Source organism: Chenopodium album, chromosome 14, assembly GCF_948465745.1.
Source record: "Chenopodium album chromosome 14, dcCheAlbu1.1, whole genome shotgun sequence".
NCBI lineage: Eukaryota > Viridiplantae > Streptophyta > Magnoliopsida > Caryophyllales > Amaranthaceae > Chenopodium > Chenopodium album.
Genome location: NC_137847.1, coordinates 6,318,115 through 6,333,363, shown reverse-complemented (window position 1 = coordinate 6,333,363; position 15,249 = coordinate 6,318,115). Strand labels below are relative to the sequence as shown.

Here is a 15,249-nt window from a genome sequence, read left to right as displayed (position 1 = left end):
ATGCCTCAGCCAATATATTTTCCCTTATAAATATATACTTCGTATTACTTTAAAAGGGATACATCAATTACTTGAAATTTATTATTCATAAATCATAAAATGTCTCCTTGACAGTTATGTAAACGAAAATATGACAAATAACATTCCAAATAAATCATGCCTTTGTGAATCATTGACACTGTATATCATCGTCATATAACGTCACAAACTTCAAATCCTGTAAAAATTAAACAATTAGTCAATTATTGAAAATAATAAAAATATTTTGCTCATCAATTTCCGAAAACATTAGTCAATTTATGAATTAATTAAAAAATCAATACGAGTATAATTTATGAATTAACTTACTGTTGATAATCAATTTTGATCACCCCAGCAACAGGATCAGCAATAGTCGAAAAAGCTTCTTTAGAAAGATCAAGAGTGCCACCACAATTAGGGCATTGATCCACAATTTTAACACTAACACTCGTCCCATCCTTGCACGGATGTGGATATGGATTCGTTGGACCGGTGCATGTAACCGTAAACGATTTCCCACATATTTTGCCACCGTCCCACAATTCATCACCGGCAGCAGCTATCATAGTCCCTTCCGGCGTACCTCCATAGCATGCAGATGCTACATATATATTGTGCAACACGCCCACACAAAATAAAATTAGTTAATTTATACGTAGTACTAGCTTATTTATCACGCTTGAAAATTGAAGTACGTAGTACTTAAGATACAAATAAATTGGATACATAACAATTTGTTTTATATGTCTAGAGCATGTACGTTTTATTTAGTAGGGTTACTTCCTTGATTCATAGATACGAAGTATATACTTAAATTGTTCCACCCCTACTAATAAAGTTAAAATTACATTGTTTTACAATTTAACTCGTATATATATATAAATCATAATGACTCTTTATATTATAATTTAAGGATCATTATTTCGTGTGTAGCCTTCTCAATTCTCATTCATAGTAATAGTGTACATAAAGAAATTAATCACGAATTAAACCATTACTACTCGAAATTTTATTCAGGAAATATATAATTTTTCCGGACATTTTTTACAACTTATAGAAACAATCATACAAAAAAAAAAATTGATGAAATGTTAGGAGTATGTATGTTAAACTTACGAGTATATGTTGTGTAAAAAGTGGCAGTTCCAGGAGTAGCAAAAGACAATGAAATTAGACTAGCCATTGTGGTGATAAACGAAATGACAAATGATAATTTGAATTTTGAATGACATTTTTCCTTTGGAAATTTATGTATGTGCTACTATTTTTTGTGAAAAGCTACGATATACATGTACTCCACATATATATCTTAGCAAATAATACAACTACAAAAAGGAATGTGATTTTCAGAAACACTGAATTTCTAATAATTCAGCTAGTTCATTGACTCAAATAATTCAGTGTTTTTACATAGTACACTATAAATGGTAATTAGTTTTTCAATGGGATACTATTTACTCTCGTATTTATTATTTTCAATAAATTAATATGTTTGAAATTATTGAATGTAATAATTATATTGGTACTTTGAGGATTGATACACTGAATACAGTACACCCAAATTGAGTAACTTAACTTATTGAAACTAATATGGACAATTTGTTGATTCGTTGTAGACATTGTAGGCGTGGAAAAAATGTACATAAGTTTAAAACTATAAACTATGCTCACATATACATCGGTCCAATTTGTTCATCGCAAACTCGTGTTAACCCCTATCACGTATTTCTTAATTAATTACCTCATATGTGAGGTGCCTGAGATGGTCATATTATCGTGTGCTAGCCACATACGAAGTATAAAAATTTGTGCATATACATATTATTAAGTATCTAATATACATAATATCTACTCGTACCATAGATGTAGACTTGTAGAGTAGTGTTGAACCCATGAAGAAACCCATATATGTGAGTCAAAGTGTTATCCCACACTAAAACAATTGTGAAAGAGTAGAGAGTATTGACGAAAGTAGATTCTTGTGTTCACTTCATAAGGCTAATAGATATGGTTTTGTCGAGGTGGTCCTAGTGGAACCTTATTGGACTTAAAGCGGGTAACTTTAAATAAAAGTTTTTTTTTTTTTTTTTTTTTAAAAAAAAAAAAAAAGGGAAAAAAAAATTAAAAGAATGCACCTTAAACAATTAACATACCCTTAGTTCTATATATTGACATAAATAAAATTTAAATATCAAATCTCCTTTGACATTGTATATATATGGATAACAAATAGCATTCCAAAACATCTAGCTATTGTCGAAGATAAGTATTTCTTGAATTCTTGTTTTGGGCAATGGACAATGTATCTCAAGTTGCTAACTTCTAATCCTGTAAAATCAAATCATATAAATATTAAAAACATTAGTGTAATACAATAATAACATTTCTCAAAATAAATTGTGTCATTTTTGGACTTAAAGAGAGTGTGTAATAATAATGTTGCCACCTTACGGTTGATACTCAATGGTAATGACACCCTCAAAAACAGGATCAGCAATACTAGCAAATGCTTCTTTAGAAAGTTCAATAGTGACAACACAATTAGGGCATCGGTCCACAATTATAACATAAACACTCGTTCCAATTTTGCATGGATGTGGAAATGGATACAATGAACCTGTGCATGCTACCTCAAATATTTTCCTACAATTTTTACCACCTTTCCACAATTTATCACCAGCTGCGGCTATAAATGTCCCTCCTGGAATACTTCCATTGCATGCCGATGCTACATATTATGCAACCCGAACAAAAGATATTAATTAATTACTCCATAATTAATTAATAAAAGTACTTATATTTATTTTTTCTGATTTAATTTGAATTGGGTTTATTTTTTATGTTTGATAAGATCAGATTATATCTTTTTGTCATAAAGAAAAAAAAAAGTTAAGAACTGACTAGATCACACGGTCGAAATGAAAATAGCCTAATAATACTCATCAAATCACTATGCAATTTTTATCTAATTCGATTTGATCTAAATTTTTTTGATTTAAATGTGTATGTTTTGAATTATTTATCTTTTAATTTCTATTCCAATCGATCTAACTTAATTTGAACTTTTTTTTTTTTAACTATTACTCCTTAAGGTCTTATCTAATCTTATCTAAAACAAGGAGTAATAATGTTAATTAAAATTTATTATATACACCGGCGTGTATCGTACACCCGGATTATTTGCTCATTCAGCCGAGCAAAAATTATTTTTGTTTATTTGTTGGTTGAATGAGCAAATGACCCCGAGTATACATAAGAGGCTCTCAATGTCAATAGCATACATAAACAAAACCATAACTTTTTATGTTAAGAAAATATGACAAAGTGTTTTCAAACGTTTTTAAAGACTAATGGGGAAAATTAAATAAAAAATTAAAATCGAGAAATACAAGTTACTCATCCTGAGTAACAACAAATGTAACTCAAGGGGCACGGATGTAATTTCGTGCTTTTAAATTGGGGGTAAAAATGTCCACAACCTATTTCACAGAAATGGGGGACAAAATTGAAATTTCATTCTTCCATCCTCAAAAACACCCTCCTTCTTCCTCCATTCTCCCACCAGTAATCCTTGGCCCTAGCAGTACCCTTCTTCTTCTCCACCGTTCTTCCTCCTTCCCTCCGCAAGAGTAACACCTCCGCCGGAATAAGATGCTAGCCCTAAGGGGTTGATATGGCCCTAATTAAAACTACTTGTTCCTAGGGTTTCGTTTTGTTCCGCCGCGAAGCGGCATTTAGGGCTTGAAGCCATTGTTATCGAGGAAGGAAGAAGAAAAGGGGGACAACGGGGAAGAAGATCAGAGATCGTCGATGGACGGTGGTTCAGACGAAGAATGGTGGTGGTGGTGGTTGTGACGAAAGACGAATAACGACGATGGTGTTGGTGTCTGTAACGAAGACGGGAAATGGAGAAGACGAAGGATAATGGTGGTGAAGCCCTGAAGCGCACTCAACGTTCTCCAAGAAGACGAAGGATTTTTTTTTAAAAAAAAATTAATAATAAAAAAAATTTGTGTAAAATTACAATATATGCCACTTGAGTAACAAATTTCGTTACTCAGGCTGAGTAACTGGGGCTTGCTCAATTAAAATTGATAAAATGCTAGGAGTATATTATACTTATGAGTATACGATGAGTAATACGTGGCAGTTCCGGGAATAGCCGATGACAATGAAATTAGACTAGTAGTGATGGAGATGAGTGCAATAATAACCAGTGATATCTTAACTGACATTGACATTTTTCCTTACTGCTTCGGTTTAACTTGTTAGTAATTGAAACCAACAAATTATATGAGCTAGTATTTTATGTGAATTAGAAAAGGGTTAGAGAAATAACTTGCTAAATAACATATACTCCCCAGAAATACCTTAGCAAATACATTTACCAATAACAATTAAAATGATTATAGAGATATCACAACTTCTAATATATATCTATACTTATATACATATATAAAAGCACAAATCACTCGTATGACACATGACGTTACAAATCACTTACATGCCATATGTCACCTCCCTTAATCCTTCCTTTCTATATTCTCTTTTTGATATAAAAATTAAAACACATGTCACATCCCTTAATCTTTCCTTTCTATATTCTCTTTTTGATATAAAAATTAAAATAAAAGATTATACAATTTAAGAAGTCTATGAATTTATTATATTTAGGTTGATGGGTATATAACATATTTATTATTTTAAAATTAATACTTTTAATTTTTATGTAAAACTTGTAATCATACTACTTATTAATAATAATAATAATAATAATAATAATAATAATAATAATAATAATAATTATTATTATTATTATTATTATTATTATTATTATTATTATTATTATTATTATTATTATTATTATTGATGATATCTTATTCTTCCCCTACTCTATTTTAATAGCAATGCTTTGACTTCTTACATAAGTAATAATATTTTGATGAATATATCAAGATCTCATATGACTATATTTTGTCTAAATATAAAATCAAGAAGGAGAGAATATATATAATGTAAATTTTCACACATTACTACAACTAAAAGAGGACCGAGAAAGTATACCATGCTATTACGATAATATACTAATAAGAATGACATTGTAATTATAACTTTGTCGTTTGTATTGATAGAGATCATATTAGTTTATGAGTGTCCTTATCCTTGCCTTTTACCCATAGATTTTTTTAATAGTGTCCTGGTTATATTTCTCATCTTCAACTCCCTCCTTCAAAAACCCCCACGTATGTAGCTCAACGGCTGCTTAAAATAATCGTACAACAGGATAGATGGTCCAAACTCCAAATATGATACTCAATCAATCTATATCTAATCATCTATATTTATATTTGCTACGTACTAAGTACTTCGTATATGTTAATATTATTTAATTGTATGGAATTTACATCCTATAATACCATGTATCTTCCTTACGTTTTCCCCATCCTATAGTATTCATTCAATTATTGTTCTTTCTTCTTCATTATGCTAAGACTTCATTAATTGAAAAGACTTGTTTAAAACCATAATATATATATCCGTATGAGAGTGAGGGACAGCTCAAATAGTTAGAGCTTTACTCTTAATTTTAGGAGATTTTGGAATCGATTCTCATCCTCGCTTTTTGTGGTCTCTAACCAAAAATATATGTATATATAGATTATAAAAAAAATTACTCGTAGATTACATAGATTATTATAGTAAACCTTATCCCTGCCTTTCTGCCCATAGTTTTTTCAGTAGTATGCATAGTGGTTATGTTTCCAAATTCCTACCGTCTTCAAAGCCCCACGTATCCAATGGGCTTTTATTACGGTCCAATCCAACATTTACAAACCCAATTCGACCCCACATTCCATCCCTCAAAAAATTAAAATTATTTTTTTTAAAAAAAAAAAAAAAAAAAAAAAACATAAAAAAACACCAATAAATAAGAGAATATCTCTTTTTCTCTCCTATATTCCTCTCAAAATTCCACCCCATTTCTTCATCATCGGATCTCCTTACACAAAAAACAAAAGAAAGAAAAATAAAAAGTAAAATAAAAATATCTATCACTTTTACCAAGAACAAAACAATCAAGGTGAATGCCGAGGAACAATCACAGCCGTCAAAATGCCATCACTGGCAACAATCCTAGCCATCAATTTTCCGGTGACTTCCGACCACCGGAAACTCTCACAAAATCAAACCCTAAACTTCTCTCAATCCTTCTTCAAGCCCTAATCATGGCGTTCGTAATCTCTCTCTTCTTCATCTTTGTCGGTGTTGCCGCCATAATCTTCATTCATCTTTGCATCGCCGGAGGCGCTCTCCGGCACCGTCACCGCCGCAACCAACGACGACCCATTTCAGGAAACGGAGATTTATCATCTGGATATTCATTAGAATTGCTTAAAACTCTTCCGAAATCGAGATTCAAAGGCTCTGAAGTATGTGCGATTTGTTTGGATAATCTTTTGGAAGGCGAAATTTGCCGGGTTTTACCCGGTTGTAATCATGTTTTTCACTTGAATTGTGTTGATAAATGGATTTTGAAGTCGCCCGTTTGTCCTGTTTGTCGGAGCTCCATTAAAAAAACGGATCATGAAGGTAAAGGAAGAGTTTCGATTGACTGGGAACACTTGTGGGCTGCTTGTGGGTAACGCAATTTAATCTTTCTTTTTTTTTTTTTTTTTTTTTTTTTTTCCCTGTTTTTGTTTTGGGGAAGTTTATACTTCTTGTTTAAAGTTGAATCAATGTAAATTAGGCCTTTTATTTTATTTATTTATTTATTTATTTTTTTTTAATGGAGGTTATATGAAATTAGTACTCTTGAATGAGTGTTTTTAGAGTTTTATATCACAAGTTTTGGTGATATAGAAACCATATGTGCATAATATAAATGGGTTTAGTTCTAAATCATTTCTTCATTGAAAGTTAATCTAGTTTTTTAAAGTTGATTGAGCTATATAATAAAGGGTGATTTTAATCATGGACCGAGACATATGACACTCCTAAAGCTCGTATTTGTTCATTTGAGAGAGCTATAATTAAATGAGGATGTATGTCATACACTGAACACCTCCATGTTATGAGTTAAATGTGTAGGAATGTGGAGTTTCAGTGAAATTTCATCTTTTTTTTTCTTTTTTTTTTTAAACAAGTGAAATTTCATCTTGGTATATACTTCATATTTGTTTTTAGGATAAGGTTATTTACTTGTATTGAGATATATGGAGTAGTCCATATTGTAATGTTGAAAATGAGATGATATGGGGAGAAGTCCATATTGTAATGTTGAAAATGAGATGCATCTCTCATTGTTTGGTAAAGGTGATTTCTTATGATGATTGAGTATGTACTTTTATGAATCATAGTAACATCTAACATGCAGCGAAGTGCAGTGAATGACCAATTTTTCCATCTATTTGTCTTCATCTTTGTGGATGATACAGTTGATGTGTTTTCTGTTGGAAGCAGCCCTTTCCGACAGTAAATGTATAGGCGTATAGCTTTATCTTAGCTGATAAAACGTGCCTGTGAAATGCACAATACAAAATTGGATGAGATGGATTCAAGAGGTGTTTGATAGACTGAAAGTTGTAGTTGTCTGTTATAGCTTTGTTACTGTTGAATGCTGAAAGAAGTCTCGTTATGAGGCTGTCATGCTTTGACAAACAGAACATGGCTTCACAGCGCATTGCATTCTGAACTTAATCTTGGAGTTATGAAGCTGTCAAATGCTTTGTTGGGATGGGGTTGGAGTGTTGGAGAAAATTAATCTTGGAATATATTTGTTTTTTGGATAAGCTTGGAATGTATTCACATGTTCATGATAATCCATATTGCAATGCTGAAAATGTGATGCATCGTTGCCCTGATTGCTTGGTAAAGGTGTGCTTATAAGCAACACGAGGGTGAACCACAGCGAATGAACAAGTTTTCCATAGGCTGTTTGACTTCGTGGAGGAATTGTAGTTATTTTTGTATTTTATAATGGGAAGCATTGAAGCAGCCAATTTGGACAATGATAGTATAGCTTTATATTGTACAATTTAGCTGATGAATTGTGCGTGTGTGTGTGTATGTGTGAAATGCACTTTAGAATAATAGATTAGCAGGGTTCAAGAGATGTTTGAAAAACTTTTTTTGCTATGACAGATAAGTAATGTGAGTATTTGAGTAAGCTTTATGTCTCTGTTATAGCTATGAATCTGTTGAATGCTGATTGAGGTCTCATTTTGAAGCTGTCATGCTTTGACAAACAGAGCATGGCTTCACAGTGAATTACAAACAAAATCATCAATTTAGGCAGTGTTTACCAATCTCCTTATGTTAAACAAGACCTATTACAGTAGGTTTATAAGATTCATGACAAATGATCAAGTTTAGTGATTGTTGTGGCGGCTGCTGTGTGCCTGTGCTCAACTGCTGAAGCTTATTTGATGAAATTTTGAAGAAGTGATGACTAGTGATGCCAAAGTATTGGTGTAGACGTGCAGTGGTGATTCTGGTGAATTTTGAAAATATGTAGGATTGAATTATAGATACACTTACAATCTGACTAGCAATGTAGAAACTGTTTTTCTCTGCTCTTGCTGTGTGCTGCACTTTTTTGCTGGTTCTGCACTAGTGATTAGCTTGGTGATCTATGGCCCTTAGACTAAGGGCCTAAGAAGATACATCGACGGTTATTTTCCATGGAGTACTTGGCCAATGTTTGTCTTAGAAGCTAGATTGTGGTGGTTGTACCGGTAGTCTCTGGTGGTTTTTATCATGCCTTCTTAAGAGAGCATCTATTATTGATTGAGATTATCATTCATAGCTTCATGTGTTTCTTTTTCATGAAAGGTCAGCAAAGTTGCATGTCACTACATGATTAGTTTTCTGATTTTTATTCTCTATTATGAAGTGTGTTCTTTTTTTTTTCCCCTCAAGCTTTTCCTCCTTTTACACAAATCCAGATCTCTGCCTCCATTGAAGCCCACGACCTTTATCAAAGCCCCACCGTTCTCCTACCACGATCACTACTGACACCTCCCAAACAGACCTCCGCCACCACCAATTGGAAGAGCATTTCTAATGTAATTAATCTGCTCTGTGCTTATTTTGTCCTTCGGTCCTTCCCACTACTGACTGCCCGTTATTAGTGAGCAAATGATGATCAACATCAACATAGAGTATGAGTTTGCAATCGACACTTTTTATGTTGTATACGAACAAATTTCTAGTTTTCCCTCGTATGCTAATGGTTGAAGTCTTTTTTTGGTTTAAGCGAGTCAAATTTTGGTTTTGGTGGATTTTTTTTTAGGAGGTGTTCTATTGGTTTTGGATGCATAACAGAAGAGAGCATTCAGGTTGAACAACTATAGAAGTGGGGTGTACAAAGTGTGACTTAGGACAGGGTCCCAAATATTCTTTTTGTGGTCGGATTTTTCTTTTCGATTTTCCTAGGATGGCTACCGCACGCAATATGCGTGTCATAGCTAGTTGTGTTTAGCGAAGTCTTTCAGTTATTGACAACATTAAGAAGGATTGTTTGCACACTGTGTTTAGGAGTTTTTAAAAAAGGGCAACTAACATTTATGAGGAAAAATGAGTAAATAAACATTTTGGATGGTATGTTCAATCACTAATCATAAGAATTTATATATATATACTTATATATTAAAAAACGTTCCTAATACAAGATATGTGCTACGTGACTGTTTTTAATTTATGTTTCATATTCAATTATAACACACTAAGCACTTTGTTCAAAGCACCCATTTGAGAGTGTTTATTTAGTTTCATTAGCTATTATTGTTCACTTTAAAATAAATAAATAAATAAATAAATAAAGTTTATGATTTTATAGCTCAAATAATATTTATTGATATTCAAAGTAAAATCCGATGCATCACCCAAGCCACATATTAGTTAAATCATTAAATTACACAAGGGAAAATTTATATGCAATTAACATAAGATAGAGGAATGTAAGTAAACAACATTTTTAGAATATAATTGTCCTCGGGCTATTTATAAGTGTTTTATCATACTTTTTAAAAACGTAGAGATGAATTATGACTTTCTCTCTCCTGTTTGATCATCCTAATTCCTTAAGGCACATTCAATCTGTTTTAAGGACTTGTTCTCTTCACTTGAAATAAGGTGATATAGTTGTTTCAAAAAATAAAATAAAATAAATAAATAAATTGTTATAGGGTTTTGTTAAGGTTGATTACGGAGTATTTAGTTTGATCAAATGTTGGCCACATTTTAAAAGCTTGCTCAAGCTCATATTAGCTGTGATAATTCTTATCAAGCTTCACTCTAACATACCAAAATTCGACTTGGCTCGGATTGTTTATAGTTTTAAATTCTCAAATTAAGTTTTCTTTTTTTACCAAATTTAAGGAAAGAGAATTATAAACAAAAACATTAAAATGAGATATAACAATTAAAACACAAGTAAAAAAAAAAAAAAAAAAAAAAAAAAAAAAAAACTAATAGGAACACTCAATATAAAGTACAAAATAAAGTCAAAGTAACTTATGAAAATAGTGGAGAAAGTCAAACTGAAATAAAGCGGAGGAAATACTTCTACGGAGTATCTTATAATAAATCACTTTGACTCTGGCCTTTTATGGACACTATGCATATGATCCTTTACAAGGAAATTACATCAATTGTTGACATAAATAACCAATAACATGAATTTAAAAGATATTTTAGTTATTGCATGCCCACTAACAAACTAACTAAAGGCCTCAAAACAAATTGCATGTACAAAGTCAATGCAAACAATATGTTGACACAATGAACACATAAATAGAAAGAAGCCATACACATTACACAACAGATAGATTAGTTATTGGCTTATTGCATAAACGTTAATGCCCTCCACTAAGTACAAGTAGTACAAACTACAATCCGTAAGAAAGTCAACGTTTCAAGTATTCCTCGTACGTACATATGTGTTTTCTATAAATAGTGAAACATATTGTTATACTTGGCATCCATCCAACTTAGCTAACGTTATCATTTCAAATACTCACTTAAAAGTTCAAAAAATGGCTAACAAATATAATACCCCTATTCTTTTCTCCTTCCTCCTCCTTTTGCTCGCTCTTACTTTAACCACTGTTATTGCTCAAGATGACCATGACCATGATCATGGCACAATCCCTCCACCACCACTTGTAGTCGAAGATGACCATGACCACGACCACGACACAGTCCCTCCACCACCACCACCACCAATGGTTGAAGATGATCATGACCATGACCACGATCATGTCACTGTCCCTCCTCCTCCACCACCACCACCTCATGACGATCATGACCATGACCACGACCACGGCCCAGCCCCTCCTCCACCACCACCAGCTGCTCCCGTGACCATAGTAAACATATTTGACACGAATGCTGAACCAGTGGTAAGTGGCCAAAAGTACTACATCCTCCCAGTGGTCCAACGTCGAGGTGGTGGTGTAGGATCAAAACCTTTAAATGCCTACGAAAAATGCCCTCTAAATGTAGTCCAAGAGACAGACACAAAGGCTCTAGGCATTCCTGTAACTTTCAAACCAATCAAGTCTGGCTCCACCAATATTACATTCTCCACAGACATGAACATAGCTTTTACATCCTCCAATGGATGCAACCAATCCCCTATATGGACATTGAAGCCCGGCAACGAACAAAACGAAACACAATACGTGATTCTTGGTGGTTCAACCGGCTTGCGTGGTCCTAACACCGTCAAAAGTTTGTTTAAGATCGAGAGGTTTTTCCCAAGATTTCATTTTGATTATAAGTTGGTGTACTGCCCTAGTGCGAATCATCTTCCTGGCTTCAAAGAGACCATTTGCGGAGATTTGGGTGTTTATATTCAAGAAGATGGAACTTGGCTTTTGGGTGTTGGTGCTCCACCTCTTAGAGTTAAGTTCAAGAAAGCTTAAAATCACTACCTCTTTTAAGCCAAGATCTTCCTAACCCTAAATTTTTTTCATTGTTTGAGTGTGGCTTTTTTTCTTCCTTTAATTTGGCTACTATGTTTGATTTGATTTACGTTCTTTTTCGTTCATCGAGAGTGTTTTGTATTTATTCATGAGTATGTTGTACTGGATGTATAAGCGATGCATGAATAACAAATTTTTCATTTTTTAATTAGTATGTACTCTCTTGGATTAATTTTGTCATACAACCATTTGAATCTTATGATGAACAATCAGTTATCATATATACTCGTTTGCAAAATTTGAGGAAAATTGTTGAATCATTAGGCTTGTGTTTAATTCACCTTATTTCTGATCAGGTTAGTAAAATTAAGTTCAGCTCATTTCAGATCAAAATTAGTTTTAAATATATACTTCATTCTTTTACGTGCTATTTTTTATCGCTAAATACCTTCTAATTTTGTGATTTTTTTTTTTTTTTTTTTTTTGAAAATAACATACTAATAAGATCCCACTTGATTAGTATGAAATCTCATGCCAAGAAGGTTCTAATTAAGTCCCACTTTATTATTACAAATCTAATAAGATCCCACTTGATTTATTTATTTTCCCTTTCAGATAAGCATACATATAATGTCAAAATTTAGTAAAATCAAACAATCAAGTTAGATCAGAAGCAACAAGTTTAGGGATCGTTTGGTTGGAGCTTTTGGAATGGATTGAAATATAATTTAAGTCCATTTCATCCATTTTATTGTTTGGTTAGGCATTTTAGGTATGAAATCTCATGCTAAGAAGGTTCTAATTCCACCCCATCCCCCAAGATTCTCATACCCGCCTAATTACCTCCTAATATTTACAATTCATTCTTTTAATGAAATACAAAAACTATTTTGAAAAATAGATCAAACAAGTTTAGACAATTATGGAGTTTAGAATCTATAAACCCTCATATGAAATCCCATACCAATCAATGCACCAACCCACGCCATGACGACACATCTTAGGGCGTGTTTGACAGGTAGCAACTTTTAGAGTTTTGACCCAATCAAACCACTACTTAATTAAAAATATGATTGTTTGGCAATGTGGTTGGAGACTTGGAGTAGTGTTTAGTGGTGGAAGTAACTTTTATCAAAAGTTGAAAACATTAGCTTTTTGAATATTAGAGGTAGTTGTTTAAAATTTAATCTATAGGTTCAGGGAAAAAAAATATTGTTTTTTATGTGTAATTGCTTTCTAATCAACCGTTACTTTTCCGAAACATTCCATACCTTAATTATCTATCTTCACATCTAACAGTTTATTAACAACTATCAATTATATGCTCAACTAACAACTCACAGCTCAAAGCTATATTTGTCAAACACACCCTTAGTCCAATTAATTACTATACTAAACTTCAAACTAAACCCAAAGACTATTAAGAATGCAAATGCTGCAGACTTTTGTCTCATATTTAATGTAAGCTAGCCCACAATTAAAAAGCAAACCATTTTTTTTTTTACTAAGTAAAGTAAGACCAAGAATAATTATTCTCCTAACACAACTCACGGAAAATCTTCAATTAGGCACTTCTCACGCACCCCTCTCTATTCTCTAAACACCTTTCAATTAAACAAAACAAAAAAAAATTGAAAGAAATTGCGGATGACACGCGACCTTGTCAGGGTAATACAACTAGCCATCTACTCACTCATTCCTCATCTAATTTCTTCACTTTTCGACGACTTTACTTCATTTGTTCTTCTCTTTGAATACGACTTTCATTCCATTTTAATCCAATCTTAGCCCCATCTCAAATACACAAAATATTTCCGTTCCATAAACAGCAATTAATTTCAATACCAAATTCAAAATGTTAGAGAATGAAATTAATTCAACAACTAGAACAATTTCCAAATCCAACTTCTCATTTACCAACTTCTTAACTCCTTTATTTTCCATTTTCCTAGATTCTTTGAAGATCATCTTCTTACACAATCCCAACCTCTATTTAATCCTCTACACTTTCACCACCCTCCCACTAGCCATCCTCATAACTTCCAACTCCGTCTCCGCCACGCCTCGCTTCCTTAAATCCCACATCGCCCGCCTTCAATGGCTCGTCGATGTGGTTCCCATTTGGATGGAAGCAGCTAATATTCAAGACGAGTCTCGAGCTGACTCGAAGAAGCTTCTTCGTCATAAGCTCCTCCACGGTGTTCCTATTTTTCTGTTGTCATTGATTGCTTCGACTACTATTGTTGTTTCGACCCATGCTGTTCTACGCAGGAAAAAGAAAGTGACCTTGAGGGCAGCGATGTCTGCTCTCAGGGTCAGATGGTCCCCACCCATATTCACGTCTATATTTAACTTTATTGCGTGGGTAGGGTGGGCCCATTTGGATCCCATTGTAAATAGATTCGCCGTCGAGTACTGGTACTTGACGGCGGTCCAGGTGGCGGTCGAGGTGTACTTAATGTCAGTGCTTGCAGTTGGGCTTGTCGTGTCCGTGGTAGAGGGCCGGGTCGGGCATGAAGCGATATGGGTCGGGTGGGGTTTAATGAAAGGAAGGCGGGTTTGTGGGTGGGTTTTGGCGGGCTTGATACTTTCAATTTCGGGTTTTATTGGCAGACAGATGATTGAGGTGATTAACGGTGAAGATTTGGCGAATGATAGTGGAGGGTACACGTGGACGGCGGAGATGAGGTTTGGATGTATGGTAGGATTGGTGGTTTTGTTAGGGTGGTTTGTGTTATGGAGTTATGTAATATTTGCGGTTTTATATTTTGATTGTAGGAAAAGAAATGTAATTAAAGAAGAAGAACAATTAGATATTATTGATGATTAAGAATTTTAATATTTTTTTTAATATATCCATTATCGCTAGATGTGATAATGATACTTTGCTTTATTTATAGCACATGCTTTTGGATCTTGTTTGTAGTGATGCCTTTATCTCTTTAGCACTCTCAAGGGTCGAGAATTATTGATACTTGATAGCATTTTAAGGTTTTTATTTTATTTTTGTTATTGTTGGAAATTTGAGTTAATTTAATGTTAATTTAATCTTTCTACTATTAGCTAATTTATCCAACGTCCTCGGAGTGTTCGTTAGCTTTGCCAAATTATAAAAAGTTGTTATTTGAAAATTGGTAGAAGAGGGGCCTGGAGGTATTCACTATTGCTAAAATCAAAAGGATTTATATATGAATATATGATTAGTCCCTTAATTAAAATACAAATTTTAAAATAAAATCGTTCTAGGATTGGACTTTGCCTCTAAAGGCTCTAATATCGCCCCTTTCCCTCTTTTGAAGTC

The 15,249-nt window shown here is 33.3% G+C and overlaps 1 protein-coding gene across 1 annotated transcript; it reads left to right on the top strand.

The window, feature by feature from the left end:
- The first annotated feature begins 13,803 nt into the window (after window positions 1-13,803).
- On the top strand, window positions 13,804-14,920 carry LOC145577664 (uncharacterized). The gene is made up of 3 exons (XM_081635140.1): window positions 13,804-14,636; window positions 14,727-14,736; window positions 14,849-14,920. Exons 1-3 carry the CDS (start codon window positions 13,804-13,806, stop codon window positions 14,918-14,920), a joined length of 915 nt encoding a protein of 304 aa, XP_081491266.1.
- Window positions 14,921-15,249: the final 329 nt, after the last annotated feature.

Bases quoted from the DNA above. Each gene is read 5' to 3' on its own strand.
- LOC145577664 (XM_081635140.1), top strand. From the start codon at position 13,804: ATGTTAGAGAATGAAATTAATTCAACAACTAGAACAATTTCCAAATCC.